General features: G+C 43.8%; 1 protein-coding gene across 4 annotated transcripts in view; it reads right to left on the bottom strand.

The window, feature by feature from the left end:
* GRK5 (G protein-coupled receptor kinase 5) overlaps nucleotides 1-17,024 on the bottom strand; it is a 174,160-nt gene that overhangs the window by 96,686 nt on the left and 60,450 nt on the right. For all 4 annotated transcript variants that reach the window (XM_030488748.1, XM_030488749.1, XM_030488752.1 and 1 more), the window contains exon 2: nucleotides 3,123-3,218. In XM_030488748.1, the coding sequence (XP_030344608.1) occupies nucleotides 3,123-3,218 (96 nt within the window). The remainder of the gene's footprint in view (nucleotides 1-3,122; nucleotides 3,219-17,024) is intronic.

The raw sequence follows: 17,024 nt of genomic DNA, 5'->3' as shown, positions 1-17,024 counted from the left end.
AAGGCTTTCAGTGAGACACCAGATGATGGATAGTCAAACACAGCGTCTCCTGTAAACACAGAGGGAACCAAAAGGTATGAACTGACTCATAATTGTGTCAACACAGGTCGCAGACCCTTGGTTTATTTCAGCCTTCCTGTTTTTCACAGATTTCCTTTCACACTACACTATTTTTTTTAAGACACAGACTCTTTTCAGTACACCTTCGTGGGGTGTAAAAGCACACACATTTTTACACCAAAATGTGGGCATCTACACACACATGTAGACCGTATTGCCACAATTACAACAGCAGCATTTTCCAGACATAGCTTATGGCTGCGTTAAACTAAGCTGTGCCTTTCTTCACAGCAGTCAAATCAAAAGGTCCATCCCATCCCTGCCTCCAGTTTTTTCCACGGAGGCTCTTGGGAAGCATCCAGAAAAGAGGAGTACAACAAAACCTCAACAGCCTCGTCCTCCAGTTCGTACAACCTCTAAGACTTGGTGTGATTTTTTTTCTTAACCAAAGACTGTGGCAAGACTGTGTCTGACCAAAAGTGCTGGGAGGAGGACACATGGCAAAGAGGTCTGCGATGAGCAGAACCTACTGGTATTTGTCTTGATCTTTAAACATACTGAATTCAGTCTGTAGTATTTTCACTGGATAGTCATTCTTTGTCCAGAGAAGCTGTGGCTGCCCCATCCCTGGCAGTGTTCAAGGCCAGGCTGGATGGGGCTTGGAGCAACCTGGTCTAGTGAAGGTGTCCCTGCCCGTGGCAGGGGGTTGGAACTGGATGAGCTTTAAGGTCCCTTCCAACCAAAATCATTTGATGATTCTGTGATTCTCTGCTGGTTGCCTATTTCCCTAGAGATTGGAGGAAAAAAACCTCTCTGGGGTCTCTATTTCATTATCAAATTTAACTGGCACTGACCAGTGGCTTAAGAATTTTTTAGTGTCAGGACTGATGGGCAGACACACCAAGCAGTTGGATCCCCTGCAAGTCACAGAGCAGTTCAACTCATGGTTCAAGAAAGATGTTTCAGTACATTCCCTCACAAAATCACCTGTGGAGACACCGTATCACCTGAAATCCTGAGATGCTCCTAAAGGACTTGCAGAAAATAACAAATGAAGATGGATTAAAGCCAAGGGAGTTGTTCTTCCTTGACAGAGACAGTAAAAGAAGTGGTTTAAGGCCAGACTGCGACGATCAGTACTTGTCCCTGGATGACCATGAGCCACACAGAGCCCAGTGTACATGTACATGCATGTACAACAGATCCATCCTAAGCACCTTGGATCAACCACACACGTGCAAATGACTTCATGTCATAGACCTAGAGAGTGTGGCTCATCCAAGATGTGTCAAATGAACAAGGAGATGTTTATAAACGCCGACTGTCTGGGATGTTTCAGTCTCAGCTAGATTAACTGAAAAATAGCAGAGCCAGCAAGGACAGATGACCTTACTCAGGCTGAGCGGTGCCTCATTCCTTGTGGAATCACACCCAGCTCAGCAGGAAAGCTACTCAATAAAAATCAGTCACAGAACAAGGATTTGGACCTGATTTCCCATTGTGAGAAAGTCAGTTGCTAAAATTCCCAGTCAACAGGTAATCCTTGCAATGAAGCCAAATCCACCAAGAGCATCAGAAGGGCTCCTGCCCTGTTACTTCATTACTTCACTCACAAAAAGAAATGCAAAACAAATTACATTTAGGACAAAGCTGACACCAGTAAAAAATAAAAAGCCAGAAACAGCATTTCAAAACCAGAAATCATTACTTAATTTTCTAAAGACCACTTATTTAGGATATTACACCCTTGTAAAGAACCAAGCGTTTTATCTGGTGCTGTTTTCCCCTTTAAGAACCAAGGTTGATGGAACAACAGAGAGAATTCTGTATGCAAATTACAATATATTAAGCCAAATTTGCTTCCAGCAGGTTCTGTACCTTCAGAAATTGTGCCAGGGTTTGTGTGTTTGTGGAATGGCAATAAACTGGGAAAACCTCTGCTCTTTTCTTCTGCCTCCCTCTCATTTCTTTACCTTCTTTTAGCTCTACAGCAGAAGATGAGGGAAGAAAAATTTGCTGAAGGAGACCATGAAAAGAGTTTCAAAACATTCTGCATATTTTCTCTGCATAAACACGCCATGAATTTCGAATGTAAATTGTGCCAGGGCACTGTCACTCAGACCCCAGGAGTTCACTCAAGTTAGACAAATTATGCTGCCTGTTATCTCAGTTGTTACAGTTTCTTGCCTTTCATTCATTCATTCATTGCCAGTGGCTGGAGCCTCAATTGCTGAAGTTAACCTCTGGTAATATTGGGTTATCCAGTGGAGGATGCACAAGGAGATAGCTGTTAGCCTTGTTTGCCAAAGCAGCAGTCAACAGAATGCTAAAATTTGGCAGGTATGAGCAGGAGAAATGCTGTGTTATGGAAATGGCCACTGCAAGCTTCCTTCCAAATCTGCAGGGTTTGGCCCACATGGATAAAATAAGTTAATCGATTTTCTTCTATGTCCTATAAAAAACTATATAAAGTAGTGTTGTGGTTTGAATAGAGGATGGCACTGCTGAGCAAACCTGCCTGGCAGAGGGCAGTGGCTGTCGCTTCTAACATATCCAGACTGTAATTAATAATAACCTTCAACTACATCAGCAATCTCTCTGCTTTCATCAAGTCTCAATTCCTCTCTGATAAAGAGTTACTTATCACAAGAGAATGCAGGATGTGATGAGAGGATTTGTTTCTTAATGTCTTTTTACAGCCATATTGGTCCTTGGTAGGTAACCTACTTGGTAGGTACCGAGTCAAAGCACCTGTCCCATAGGCAGGTATTGTCCAACTGGAAAGTCCCTTTGGCTTGTAGAGCCTGTGCATGCAAAGAAAAGGGACAACCCCAAGCCTTGCAAGTGGATTTTACCCATCTCTCCTGCCTGATGCACAGTGCCTTGTTAGGAACCAGAAATACTGAGTTTTCATGGCAGCATCATAGGAGGTACATGCATTGCATGCCTATCTCTCAACTGATTCCATTTAGTGATGAGCATCTTTAATGCCATTCTGCTGAATCAGTTTTGATAACATGTTTTATTTATGCAATACTTCCAAAAAAGGGGAAAGCTCTTACCTATTGTTCTTCGGAGATCTTCACACTGGCTAATGTGAGGGAATTTCAAGATTTCCTTCCACTTTTTGCTTTTGCCTTTGCGTTTCCCTCCACCCCCTGCAGAGAAAGAAACATCAGAATTAGATTGCTTTAGGTGCACAGCCCCATGCAGATTTTACCAGCCCAGTCACAGTTCTTATGGATATCGTTAATAATTAAAGCTGAGACACTGTGGGTAGATATATGGATCACATCTGAGCTTGTCTTAGCTGCAAGAGACTGAGCAGATAGTATTTGGCAGAAGATCAGCTTGCTAGAAATTGGGAGTTCAGGCTTGTGGCCCCACCAGCTCCCATTCAGATGACAGCGCTGAATTGAGCATCACCAACAACATCATCTCTGCCCCAACTGACAGCCATTTCACCCAAGTCAAATCATCTTGTAAAATTACAGCTCACATCTTTCCAATCTGGATCTCCCCTTTCTGGCTTTGGGATGAGCCCTGATTCCATCCCAAAAGAAGTGCTGGAAACTGAGGATCCCAATTCAATTCTCACCAACCTCCCCTCACATTACATAAACTGCCAACATGGCATTACTGCTGATGTTACACACTGGTCACTGCTGTTTCCACAGGACAACAACAGTGGGCTAAAATTAATATAATATCCTTATAAGGACAAGATTTCTCTTTGGTTCTTTTTTCCCCTTCTTGTTTTCCCTGAGATTTCCTGAATTGGACTGTCTTCAAGGGGAATGACCTAGCCGGCTTCCTCCAGCTCTGGCTGGAGGAGGTCCAAGACCCTCAACCTTTCCATGCTGATGAATTTGCCTCATCATCACCTTTCTGCCTGCATCACTGGCATCTCTAGGTGCCACATGTCAGCTTGCAAGGGGGATGCCTGCTGCACTGGGTTCTGACCAGTAGAGTTGGAGTTTCCAGCACACTTCATTTTGCTCGTTGCTGGGATCACTAGATGACACACAGCCTATGGGGTTACGCTCCCTCAGCCCAAGCAAGCCTAATGCAGGCTGACATGCTGTGTGTGCTCTTCCCCAGTGTCTGCTGGATGGGCACTCAGACCTGAAGCAGCTCAGCCCAAGAGGACACTTTTAGACTTTTATTGTCTTTTTTGTTTTATCATCATCAGGCAATTTTTACTCCAGCCTCACCTGGGTTTCTCTTTTATGCTCTCGCATTCTTTACGCTACCACATCAGCATTACCACAGAGGGCAGGAGGTGTGGTGTGGTGCTGGGAGTTCCATTCCCAGCTCCTCCGTGTGCCTGTCCTGCTTGGAGAGGCTGTGCAGCCAACAGAGTATCCCTGTGGACGTGGAAGCCCAGATGCAGACTGAGATTCTCCCACTCGCTGTATTTACTGCAGTTCAGTCCCTGCACACAAAATGTGATTCACTGGAGTCTGTTTTACATGCACTGGCACGTCGAGTGACTAATTCAGAGCTGAGTTAATTCTGTAGAGGGGCTGGTAGAGTCACAACTGCAGATTGAGGGTGTGTTGGGTACTACTTGATATTGCAGGCTAAATTAGGAGAGCACTGACTCAAAAGGTAGCAGACCATTACAGAGAAAACATGAGCCTGGATAAAAAATGTGAAGTGTTTCTCTCTGTAGGGTGTTGCTGCTCACACAGCGTAACCTCTGGTGCAGGAGTGCCCCTTCTGCATCTCATCTTTTATTCCTTTGCTTTTAGTGGCCAATGGTTTTGTCATTGCAGAGCTTGTCTCGAGTTATTTTAAAGTCCTTACCAACAAGATCTTATCATATGTCTACATTATGCAATGTAGAGCAGAGATACTTGCAGTAGCCATAAAGGAACTAGCTTGTTTAGACTACCAGGAGCACAGTTATACTACCTTTTCCAGGAATTGGTCTTCAGCAAAGCACAGAGAGCTGTGAAGCTGTGACTGTCTCCCTGCTAGGCAGCATTATGCAACACAGATGGACTCTTTGGGTCTATATATATAGATATCCTGCTTCAATCTCTCCTCTTCAGTGCATCCCAAACACTGCAGCTAAAGTCATTTCCTCTCCCATCCCTCTAGCCACTGTATCAGAGGGGCTGTCTTAGTATCTTGCAGCATATGATGCTTGGTCTTGCAGGCTGAAGGTCTTAGGTATGCTACAAGGTGCTGAGAAGCATTTTGTGGGCCAGGGTGAGCACTGTAATCATCTGCTCACCAGCTCCCAAAGGATTCAGCAACCCAAAGGGTCCTCACTGGCTTTCACCTCCCTGAAAGCCTGCTTCAGCCATCCTGCACAACTGCTCCTGTCTCCCACCTCTGCTCGCCTCTCTTCTCTTTCAGTGGCACCTTCCCTTGTGCTCCAGCCCTTACACCTCATCACACCATACTGACACTTCTTTACACCCTCCCTTCACAGACTCCTCTGGGGAATGATCCTTCCTCCTGGAATTCTCACTTCCTCTCTTCATCAGTCATTGTCTTCGGCTGCATTTTTCTTCCCTGAACTATTGCTTCATGTTTTTCCTCACACTGATTTATCTTGTAAACTTCGAGGAGTTCTATGCCTTGATGTCAAACCGCCATGGGAGTTAAATGAATTAAGTATGTATTTGTTAGCACTGGGGAAGGGATGGGAAGGAACAGGAGGGCAAGGAGGGAGGGAAACTGCAAGGCAGGTGTCAGAGCAGAATGATCCCCGTTTGACAGCCACAGGGTTTGAATCTGGATTTCCAGATCCCTTCATCAGGCTGCCATCTCCCACCTCCATGTACAAACACTTCCCTCTCTCACTAGAGAGACCCACTCTGCTCTTACCAGGGAGTACACAGAGATTGACCAGGATGCTGTAAGGGGGCAGGCAGGAGCTCTCTGCCTAAGGTAGGAGCAGGCATGGAGGCAGCACATGCAGCTGCTTGGGCAGTGCTAGAACAGCGCTTCCAAACATTTCTGGACACAGGAGGCAGTGTAAGCCAGATGAAAGCATCCTTTAGGGCTCGTCTGCTCAACACTGGTACATCTTCACCTACTGAAGGTCTATCCTCTGGGCCAAAGCACTGGAGATTTCAGAGCACACCCGCTCCTCCAGCCACCTCTACAGAAGTCCTCACAAAATGGTTGATGTCTTCAGCAGCATTAGGCTGTGCAGAGCATTGCAAAATAGCCCTTTGCTCTAAATGGCAGCTCTGAGATTTGTGCAGAGACAAAATGATTCTGCTAAACTGGGCCAGAACATTTGTAAAATCCAGCTGATGTAAAACACATATTGATATATTTACATTGGATGATGTATTTCCGACATTAAATTTCCATCAAAACTGGAGGAGGGCTCTGCGGTGCCCTGTTACAACCATGATCGATACAGCCAGCGTGTTCTCTTCTCTTTTGTGGCCATCCTCCAAAAATAAGCAGCCTTGCCTGATGAATCATTTGCTCTTAGCTGAGCGTGAAGTAGCGTTACTGTTTTGCCTGTGACGTCTTTATGTTAAAGATTCTGATCAAGTGCTTTAATCGACCTGACCTTTCCGCTCTCAGCTTTTCTTGTGGAGCCAGCAGTGTTTGCTGGCTCCAAACGTTAATTCTAGGGGGTTTGAAGGACATAATGCAGCAAGACAGCTGAGACAGGGTAAATTGTCTAGCAGAGCTAAAAGCTAAATGGGGAGGTTTCTCTGAATAGGTCAGTAATTGTGCAGGTTGCAAAGCGAAACTTTTCACACATTGCTTTGATTGCTGCCTTTGCGCTGTCTATTCTGGATGGGAGGATTTGCAATCTTCAAGGCAAGGCTTGACAGACACGCCATGTTTAGATGTGGGTTCCATCAGTGTTGTGTTGGAGAGTCTGACTGTTTTAAAATCTTGGTTTGCTGACGATGGCACAAGGTGAGCTCCCAGCAACAGCATGAAATCTCAGCTCCACTCCCTTACATGCACTTAACTCAGCATTTATAAACCGAGGATTGAAGCTAATTCTCTGACATGTCAAGCAGTCCTACAAGAAACAAAAGCATTTGCTCTACATCCTACCTACTGCAAAATACATGGTGTTTATCATAGTATCTTGTGATGCCGGATGGCAAATCTAGCTCTGATCTCTGCTTGTAAGGAGAGACACATAACCAGAGGCACACATGTAAAACATTTGTGAGCAGGAGCTACACTTAGCCTAAGTGCCTACTTTTTTTGCTTCCATTATTCAGGATATGCTTACTCTCTTAACACCAAGACGAGGTAGAAGAGTACCTGCACATCAATAAGCCAGTGAGATATTAAGTGGCTTGTCCAAACTTACATGAGAAATCAGAGACAGAGCAAGGAGCTGAAGCCAAGGCCTTGAGCCTGTTAATCCTGCTAACAACAGGATCAAGCCATGCTCCAGTTCAGCTGATTAAAGGTATTTCATAGCACAGAGATAACATAATGATGGATGAATTTATTCCAGCATCATGCCTGTAGCATATTCCATTTGTGCCTCATGCTACCATCCAGGATGGCTTTTAAGCATAGCTCAGCTGGCTTCATTCTTTTGCTCTCTTCTTGCCCAAGCTGATAAACCTCCATCACACCCCATGCAGCCAGGCCTGGCTAACCCAAGATGGCCAAACATTTCATTGCTTTCAACTGTATTATCTACAATCTCGTTACTCCACAGTTTAGGTAAACTGTCCACAGATCACTGAAGGATGACTACGGTTTGTATCTTCCATTTCACAACAGTAGTCAGGCTCTTATCCAAGTCCTTCCCAACAAAGCTCTGTACGTTCTGATTGTAAGGCCTTGATTACATGTGAAAGCAGTGAAGCAAACTCCAAAAAAACACCTAGAAGTCAAAAAATCATGATTAATTCCATTCAAAAGAAGCTCATGAATTTCTCATGCCAGCCTTCCTTCACTCATTCTCTCCCATCAAAGTGTAGGCAGCTATATGGTATATATGACATTGCCATATTAAACAAATTATCTGTCTAGCACAGGACAGGCCTCAGGCAGCTTCAAAAGAAGATCTCAGAAAGCTGTTTCTAAAGTATTTGGAAAGCGGGAACTTTCTTCCATACCTTATTAATTAGATATGGTTAACTAAACGTGAAGGTATACTGCTTCCAAAAATTTCTTCCTCTTCTTCAGAAGCTATGCTGCTTAAATCCAGACTGCTCTTATGCTCCTAGTAAATGCTCTGGACTGTCGAATGCCCTTTTGCCTCATGTGGGTGTGAGTCCCAGAGATTAACCGTGTATTTGTGAAGGAAAAGTATACCGCTTTTAAACTGCTTATGTTCCTAATGAGACTGCATGAATAAAACTTATCGGCCCATTATTCTCCCCCAAGGATTTTTCATATCTAACACATCTAGCCTCTACAGCAAACAGTTTCACCCTTCTTAGACCTTCTTCACATAGATGTTCACTCAGGTTCACCATTCTTCTTTCATATTAGTCCCAGCTACCCCCAGCTGTGCTAGCAAACTAAGATGGTTTGTTTTCAAAGAACGAAAGATACTTCTTGCTCTCTGCCCTTCATCCTGCCCTTCTCATCTGAGAAAGCACAAAAAACGCCACAGGAACCCTGTTTTATCCTTACAAGATCTTAGGTGATACTCCTGACTAATTTAAAACAATCACAAGACCATTAGGAACCTCTTTATGAATCCCCTTCTACGTCATTCCAAGGGAAGGGAGGAGTATCAGGCATGGGTTTTCAAAAGCTGGCAGGCGTCCACCATCCACTGGGACACAATGCCTCTGCAAACCAGTCTTTAGAGGCTCTTGTTTTATAAGGTACAACAAAATGCCCAAATGTGCCCTCAAAAGAGAATCATGTTATGTATCTCCTCTTATCGATGTTAATCTGCCTTTATCTCTTGCAGCCTGTTTTGATGAACATAACTCTGAATAGTCACAGACCGTGATAATGGTTTTGTGCCCATCTTCCCTGCTGTCACAGCATGTTTGCACATAAATCATCTCCATGTCTCTACAAATACATAAACTTGACAACCACTGTGTAAAACATCCCATTGCTTTTTGGAAATGAACAGAAGATATATTTCATGTTTAAGCCTTCAGAACCACAGAGATGGGAATTTCATAAGCAAAAATGCAAGCTTCTTCCCAACAGTGCCAGGATGGCTTTGCAATCTGCTTACCAGAGGACCAGAGGGCAAAACATTTTGTGCACAACTGGCATCTAAACTCTTTCTGGTTTACAGAAGTCAATGTTCATAAGCAAATATTTATTGCAGGAATATCTACCTATTTAAAAACGAATTCAAGTAGTACTGTAGATACTGATGGGTTGCTGAAACATGACTTTAATAACACGTTTTATAAGTTGATAATAATGCAATGTTAATAATATGCTTTAATGACATCCATTGCCCTAAAGAGACAGAGGAAGCCAGGGGATCAGCCTTCAAAAATTGATCCTTGGGGCTTGACTATCATATGTCGAGGCCATTTTGGTACTGCTCTAGGAATATAAAGAAGTCTTTACATAAGATACCTTTCTGCCTAGTCAGAACACACTAAAAGGATCTTAACTATGCTGAAAAACCTTTAGTTTTTAATGTTGGTCTTGAACGGACATCCCAAATTGTGGCACTTTCCATACACGTCTGCTTACATCCTCCATTGAGTATTTTAAGGCACATTTGAGACTAGTTCAACAAGTTGTCTTTGGGTTTTCTGGGACAGTTCACATACACTGGGCCTAAGTTTCTGTGTTACCACATACACACGATAACATGGAGCTCTTTGGTGATGTGATTTCCCTGGATACAGTTTAATTTTCCCCTGTGTAAGCACCTTTAGTTTATGTATTATGGCATCTCTCTCTTTAATGCCTTGTATTTTAGCTGTATTGTGTTTATCTGCAGTTGATGAATGAACAAAAGGAGATCATTGGCTTTTATGCCATAAAAAATAATGCAGAAGATATAACATACACTGAAGATTTACCATATTAAAAAACCCCAAACAGTAGATCTTATAAAAATAAAAACACATCGTCTAAAATACTAAATTTAAGCAGAGTCCAAAATTTTAACTTCTTATTCTTGACCTCAAAGTAACCTAGGCTACTTGCACAAATCCAAGCAGTTTAGTTGTGTGGCTTCAAATTGGCAGGTGCCTGGATAGTATTTGACATGGGAGTTGGCAACAAGAGCAGAAGAGACAATGCAACAAGCTCCTTTGGAAGCTGTTTCTCGACCTGTAAGGTCTCTTGCAGAAGCATGCAGAGGCTATCATGTCTGAACCTGAAGAGTATTAAGACATTTTGTCCATCAGTGGTGCAGGCAACAGAAAACATTTGTCTGTAACACTTCATTATTGATGATTACTAGGGGAGATGAACCTTTTGAACAGAGCTGTTGAGAATCAATGTCATCGCCCTGCTACAAATGCTAAATCTCTCTGTAGAGTTTTCCTTCAATCTGGAGCTGAGAGTCAGTATTTCAAAGTTCCAGAAAATTCTGATTTAAAAGACATTAAACCACTTCATTTTGATAACGTTTGAGTCATCTCAGTTCTTTAACGTCAAAACATTATCATAGAACATATCAAATGGAGTATTAAGATACATTATATCATTGGAACAAAATGGGTACAGTAAATTGACATTCTTTGCTTTGTTAAAATGATGTTTCTATATTGTCAAAAAGAAGCTAGAAAAAGCAAATCCTTCTTTCAAGTAGACACTTGCCTGCAAACCCTTTCATTTTTGACAGAACTTCATTCTCAGAAAGGAAGATTCTTTTGTCAGAAATGTTCTCAACCATCACACGTTTGAAGCACACAGGAATTAAACAAGGAACGTGAGCTCCCCATATCTGAATGTTCAAGTAAATATAAATTCCCACATTCCTCACCCGTTCCCTTATGTTAATTTGCACACCTGAGATTTGCATAGACTTTAGGAGACCTGCTTCCCATTCTTCCAAAGAAAGAATGCAAATCCCTGCTCCAGCAATCCTGCTAGAATAGGGATTGATAACATCTTTCCAGGAAGGAACTCCTCTTCATCAATGGCTTTTTAAACTTATGACCTGTTCAATATATTTATTACCCTGGGTTTAGTAACACACACGCAAGCTGCTACAGATGCCTCCAAACCTGCAAATGCAACTCATCACCCACATATAGTCCATGTGTTGCCCATTGCCGATGTAGATTGCCCAGGAGCATCTGTAGTGCTCTTGGATTTGTATGAGAAAAGGCTGAGAGAGCTGGGCTGGTTCAGCCTTGAGAAAGGAAGGCTCAGGGGAGACCTTATCACCATGTTCCAATGTTTAAAGGGTGGCTACAGAGAAGATGGAGATTCTCTTCTTACAAGGAATCACACGGAAAAAATGAGCGGTGATGGGCACAAGTTACTCCTAGGGAGATTCCAACTGGACACAAGAGGAAAATTTCTCACAATGAGAACAATCAGCCATTGGAATAATCTCCCCAGGGAAGTGGTGGATTCCCCAACATTGGACACTATTAAGATTAAGCTGGACAGGGTGCTGGGACATCCAGTCTAGATCATGCTTTGCCAAGAAAGGTTGGACCGGATGATCTTTGAGGTCCCTCCCACCTTGGTATTCTATATTTCTGTGATGATTCAGTGGTGTTCCTCAGGCAACCCAAACGTTTTTAGGGCTTACCCCTAAAGCCAAAATACCTTGAAGAGATTTGTGAGTTCTAGTTAGACACTAAGAGAAATTACTAGAATCCTAAGAAGGCTCTGCCAACTTGCTGCTCCACATTGTTCAGTTCTGATGTTTTGCAACACGACAGTACAATGGGAAGCATGAGACAGGCAGAAGGAACACACAAGGAAACCCAACCCTGGTACAGTCAGCTGCATAAGGCTCAGCTCTTCTGAAAACTCTGGTGCCAGTTCTAACAGGAGAACATGCAAAAACCCAGCCCGGAGCAGGGAACGATGTGGGTTCTGTCTGTCCCTGTCAAAGAGCTGTGTGGGCTTTTTCTCCTGCAAATAGTTCTGCAGTCTCTAAAAAAAGAACTTAGCCTCTGTGTTCCTGACATTTGAGTTTTACAAGGAGTATTTCTGAACTGTGGGGAGGAGATCCAGCTGGATGGGAAGTGAGAATTCAAGTGTGTTCTTATCAACAGTCTGTAGCCAAGCTCTGAGAACTAAGTTCTTTCCTGGTTTTTTTGCCCTCACCTAAATAAACCTACCCACAGGGCCCAAGAAAGGAATTTCAGTGAATGTCATGAAAAAATTCATGATTTGAGACAGGCTGTTTTATTAGGCCTGACTGATTTATTAGCTCCACCTAATTGGTAGAATTGGTAAAGCTTTGAGATGCTCTGATAAGAACCCAGAAATCCAGATGTGTTTTGCTTTCCGTACATAAACAACAGCACGCTCGTTCAGTTTAGATGGTTTTATGTCCGAGTCAGAAAAACCGCCACCAGAAAAGCAAGAAAGGAACAGTGTAGAGTCTCCATGAAGGAGGCAGGAGAGGAAGTCCCTCAAGCATGTAGATAATCCACCTGAGGACTCATTCCTAGTCTCCAGCAGGCAGACTGGCAGAACCCAGATGTTTAGAGATGCAATGCACAGGCCTGAGCTATACAGAACCAGATGCAAAGTGAATCTGCAGCCCCTTTGTGCTGCCTATGCATGCAAGGACTCTACTGAATTACTGCATTACCACAGTATCATCTTCCACATTTAATCCCACCTGAGACACCAGCCCAGCAAAGATGCTGATGTGGACGCTCAAGCAGGAGGGCACTGAGGAAGTGTTATCAGGTGCCCAATATGTTTTTATCCTGTGCTGCTTCTGTATTTTTGTGTGGTCTAGTAGACCATTAAATTAGTCTCAGGGTGGAGGGAGAAAGCCCAACAGCTATAAGAGGTGTCCTTCAATGATGCCTTGCTGGATTCACTCTTCTCACTCAACACTTCTCAGGCAGCTGATGTAAACAAGCTAAAAAATGTGAGAATCAGGCTGGGAACCTCATGAGAACATGTACATGGGCTATACTGCTGCCTTCACAGCTCTCCTTGGACAAACAACACATCAGATTCTCAGCTACAGATATATGCATAAAGCATAAATTAAATCCTAGATGTATGACAAGCCTTCATGCACTCCAAGGAGGAAATGTGGAGAGGGGGGTGAAATCACCCTGAAATGCCTGACTACAATGAGCATTTGCCAGCTGCAGCGACACCCTGACAGAGGGGAAAAGGTGCTGGCACACACTTTGGCTTCGGAGGAAAGAGGTACTACATGCATGGCAGGGCAAGGCTGGAAGGGGATGCACAGGGCTGACGCAAATGAACATGGTCAGCTTTAGGGGAGATTTCCCCCTTGCTTAGCTACAAAGCCTGGCTTTGGCCCCATCACCTTGTCCTGCAACAAGGTGCCAACATCTCCTTTCTGCGGATCACACTGTCACACCCTGCTACATCACCCCTGAAATCATAGAAAACATTGTCCTCAGAAATCATTGACAGCCCAAGACACGATGGCAACACAACTGTATGCGTCAGCTTTTAGGATCATTATTGTAAAAGGTTACAGAAGGGATTCAGGTTAATGGAGGTAATCTGTGATTATCTGATGTAACAGATTGCTCTGCCAGTGACTCATTCCTTCTGCCACAATATATTGTGGGTTGCAGCTGTAAATAGCGAGCAGGATGGAGCTAGCTCCCAAGCTAAGACTGTTCCTGTTGTTTGGAAAAACCCCTATAAGAGAGGGTGCCAAGCCAATGCAGGTGTCTGAAAGCCCAGCAGAGCTTTACTGGGGGGAGTGGGTCGTAGCAGTGTACCACAGTCAGTCATTCAGGAGTGTTACTATAGCTACCAGTTGAAGCAGTCAAGAAGAAAAATCAGAAATAGAGAAAATTAGGAGGTAGAATACAAAAAAGAGGAAACTTGTCATAAAGCAAAGGCAGAGGGTTCCTCTGATCAGCTAATGAAGTGCTTCAAAAGCCACGACTGAAAAATGAGGCTTGAAGGTTGCATGGCGTAAGTGTCAGATGATGCAGGCAGCTGGCCCGCTCTTGTCTCGCCTCTCCCACCCACCCTGAGCGCTGGCGGTGGTGAGCACCATCCTAATAAACACAAAACAGCAGCTAAGTCCCAGAGATGGATTAACTATTTCCTCATTGCTCACAAAGTCCTGCACTTCCACTTGCTCTCCCTGCAGCCCTGGGGGCAGAATTAAAACAAGGTATTGATCTGGGCCAACAGCCACCCAGGAGCAGTGTGGAAACAGGTCATGATGAACAATGATCCCACCACCAGGGACTCCAGGAGAGAGCAAAACCTAGGCACTGTGGTAGCCTGGAAGATGAAGGAAGAATCATAGGATCCTAGAATGGTTTGGGTTGGAAAGGACCTTAAAGCTCATCCAACCCCCTGCCATGGGCAGGGACACCTTCCACTAGAGCAGACTGCTCAAAGCCTCATCCAACTTCAATTAACAAGAAGAAAACATCAGCACGCAGCAATCCCGCACCACCCAGTGTGAAGCCCCTGACTCTGCTTCAGAGTGGTGCCGGGTGCCCAAGCTAGCCCAACACACCAAAAGCAGCTGCAGCCAGGGACGGGCACTTCTAATACGTACATAAATCTAAATAAATGTTTAATTCCCCCTCACATGCTTTCCTGACAGCCAGCTGTTCCATTTGCTCACTGTTATCCTCACTCTGAGACTAATGTCACTGTCTGGGACAGCTTATTAACCATTTTTATTATGAAGCATATACATTTGGCTGGTGGTGGGCAAAAGCTAAGCCTTTGGGTAAATAAAATACTAGGGCAGCTCACGGGGAATGACAGAGAACAGATAACTGCATGGTCTTTACCCTGACTCTGAAAGCCAATAATGGTGGGAGGTCAGAGATCACCGGCTTAATTGTCCAACGAATTAATGGTGACGAACGTCTGTTTCTCCTCTTGTTAAAACTGACACCAGATATTTCAGAAAAAGCAGAAAGGCTCTTTGCCACAAAGGAATGTTTTGATGGCTGAAGCTGAGATTGTTGCCAGCCCTGGCCCGTCAGAGGAGCATGGGTCAAACAGTGTCATTGCAGGAAACTGCTGCTGACTCCAGCACAAAACAGAACCTTCTGGGTCCAGTGGAGCAGCCACGGGTTATCCTGCTTGCTTTGGGAAGAAGGGTTGTTTGCTTATATTTAAAATAGATCAGATCTTTGAATATAGCAAGTGCAAAATAAGTAAATTTAATTGGAGGAGTGTGAGTTGCACCATAAAAATCAGCCTGAGCTTGTTTCTTCCTGCTTCAAAGAAAGATTGAGATTAAGAGAAAAGATAATAGTAATACAAAGCATATTCTAAAAAGCAAATTTTTCTCTACATTTTCCCTCTGCAGAAAATGTTCCTCTCTCGCTGTCCTGTATAACCCTGTTCAGCAATGCATATTTGAGCGCAAAGTGTCATCATGGGAGGAGTAATGAAACTGGGAAATACGAAAGGACCATTTTTATCCTGTTAGTGACATTTTGTGAAGCTGGCTAACGCTCTTCTATTGAAATGATTTCTTCCGCAGCTAAGAATGAGGTTTACGTACTTATTTTCTTCTTGTTGCTCAATCTCATCTCAATTCAGATTTTTGCGTGGAGTTGTAGGAACAAGGATGAAAGCTTCCCTTTGTTTTAAGGTGGTTACGATCATTCTGAGCTGTTGTGAAACAGACTGAAGGGCACATCTTTCCCATTCATCTGAATATACGTGAAACCTTCTGATGTTTAATTTAAGCTATGTAAACAAGGGACAAGCACTTTGAGTTTCAAAAGATATAGTATGAACCTACCAGTCAGTTTCTGAGATCCATAAAGTGACTTCTTATGTCTTAAGTCATTCCCCTCATTATAGAATACTCTGATGCCTTTAATTAATAATGGTAATGTGTAACACTGTCAGTAAGGATATGTAGCCTTGAATGAGGTGACTAAAGTCTACATATTCTTTCAGCAGTGTATTTCCACAGAGGTCATGTCAACCAGGGTACAGACATACTGGTTTTCAAGTAAATCTATGTGCTCAAGTCTCTGACTGAGCTAATTATAATGGTGCCTTTAGCATTGCTGTCTTTAAGTGTCTGCCAGCATGTCCTTAACAAACCACTAGGTTCATGTTTTTCTAGCCCAGATGGAAAAGTCTGATTATCAGCTCAGAGTCAACTCCCGCTCTGAGGCCAGGTACACTTACACCAAGCATGAATCCAGCTTGCTGAGCTTCAATTAACAACAGAGAAGTTAGTGACAAGCTGTCATTGAACTGTACATTTGCTTGCTCCTTGCACTGGCACTCATCAATATCCAAAGGAGGAAGGCTGATGGGTCTATAGGGCTAAACAGTCTTCCCTGAAGACTTAACACGGTCCTAAAGGACTAAGGAAGGCTTTTGGCTCATCAGTTCCAGTTTGCCTGACACGATGCAGAGCAGATGGGGAGAGACTTTTTAGCAGGGCCTGTTGCAATAGGACAAAGGGTGATGGTTTTAAACAAAAAGAGGCAGATTCAAGCTGGATGTGAGAAAGAAATATTTCATAATGAGGATGGCAAAATACAGGCACATGTTGCCCAGAGCAGTGGTGGATGCACCATCACTGGAGACATTCAAGGCCAGGCTGGATGTGGTTCTGGGCAACCTGGTTTAGTGGAAGGTGTTCCTGCTCATTGCAAGGGGGTTGGACTAGATGATCTTTGAAGGTCCCTTCCAACCCAAACTATTCTATGATGCTATGATTCTATGAGCGTGGTGTGACCTGCACATAGGCATGTGCTTCAACTGGACAGACGGCCATCCCTGCAGGCACCAGCATTCACATCCTACCACCAGGGGCTTTTGCAGCCAAAGCTGCTGCATCGGAAAGGGCAGGGGTCAGGATACAGCCCATGCTACCGCGATGGTGCAAGTACAGGGCAATGCACCATAGCAATGAGGGGAGCACA

The sequence above is a fragment of the Strigops habroptila genome, chromosome 5 (genome assembly GCF_004027225.2).
Source record: "Strigops habroptila isolate Jane chromosome 5, bStrHab1.2.pri, whole genome shotgun sequence".
NCBI classification, from domain to species: domain Eukaryota; kingdom Metazoa; phylum Chordata; class Aves; order Psittaciformes; family Psittacidae; genus Strigops; species Strigops habroptila.
Note: the sequence above shows the minus strand (reverse complement) of the source record. Positions and strands in the feature narration are given on the sequence as shown.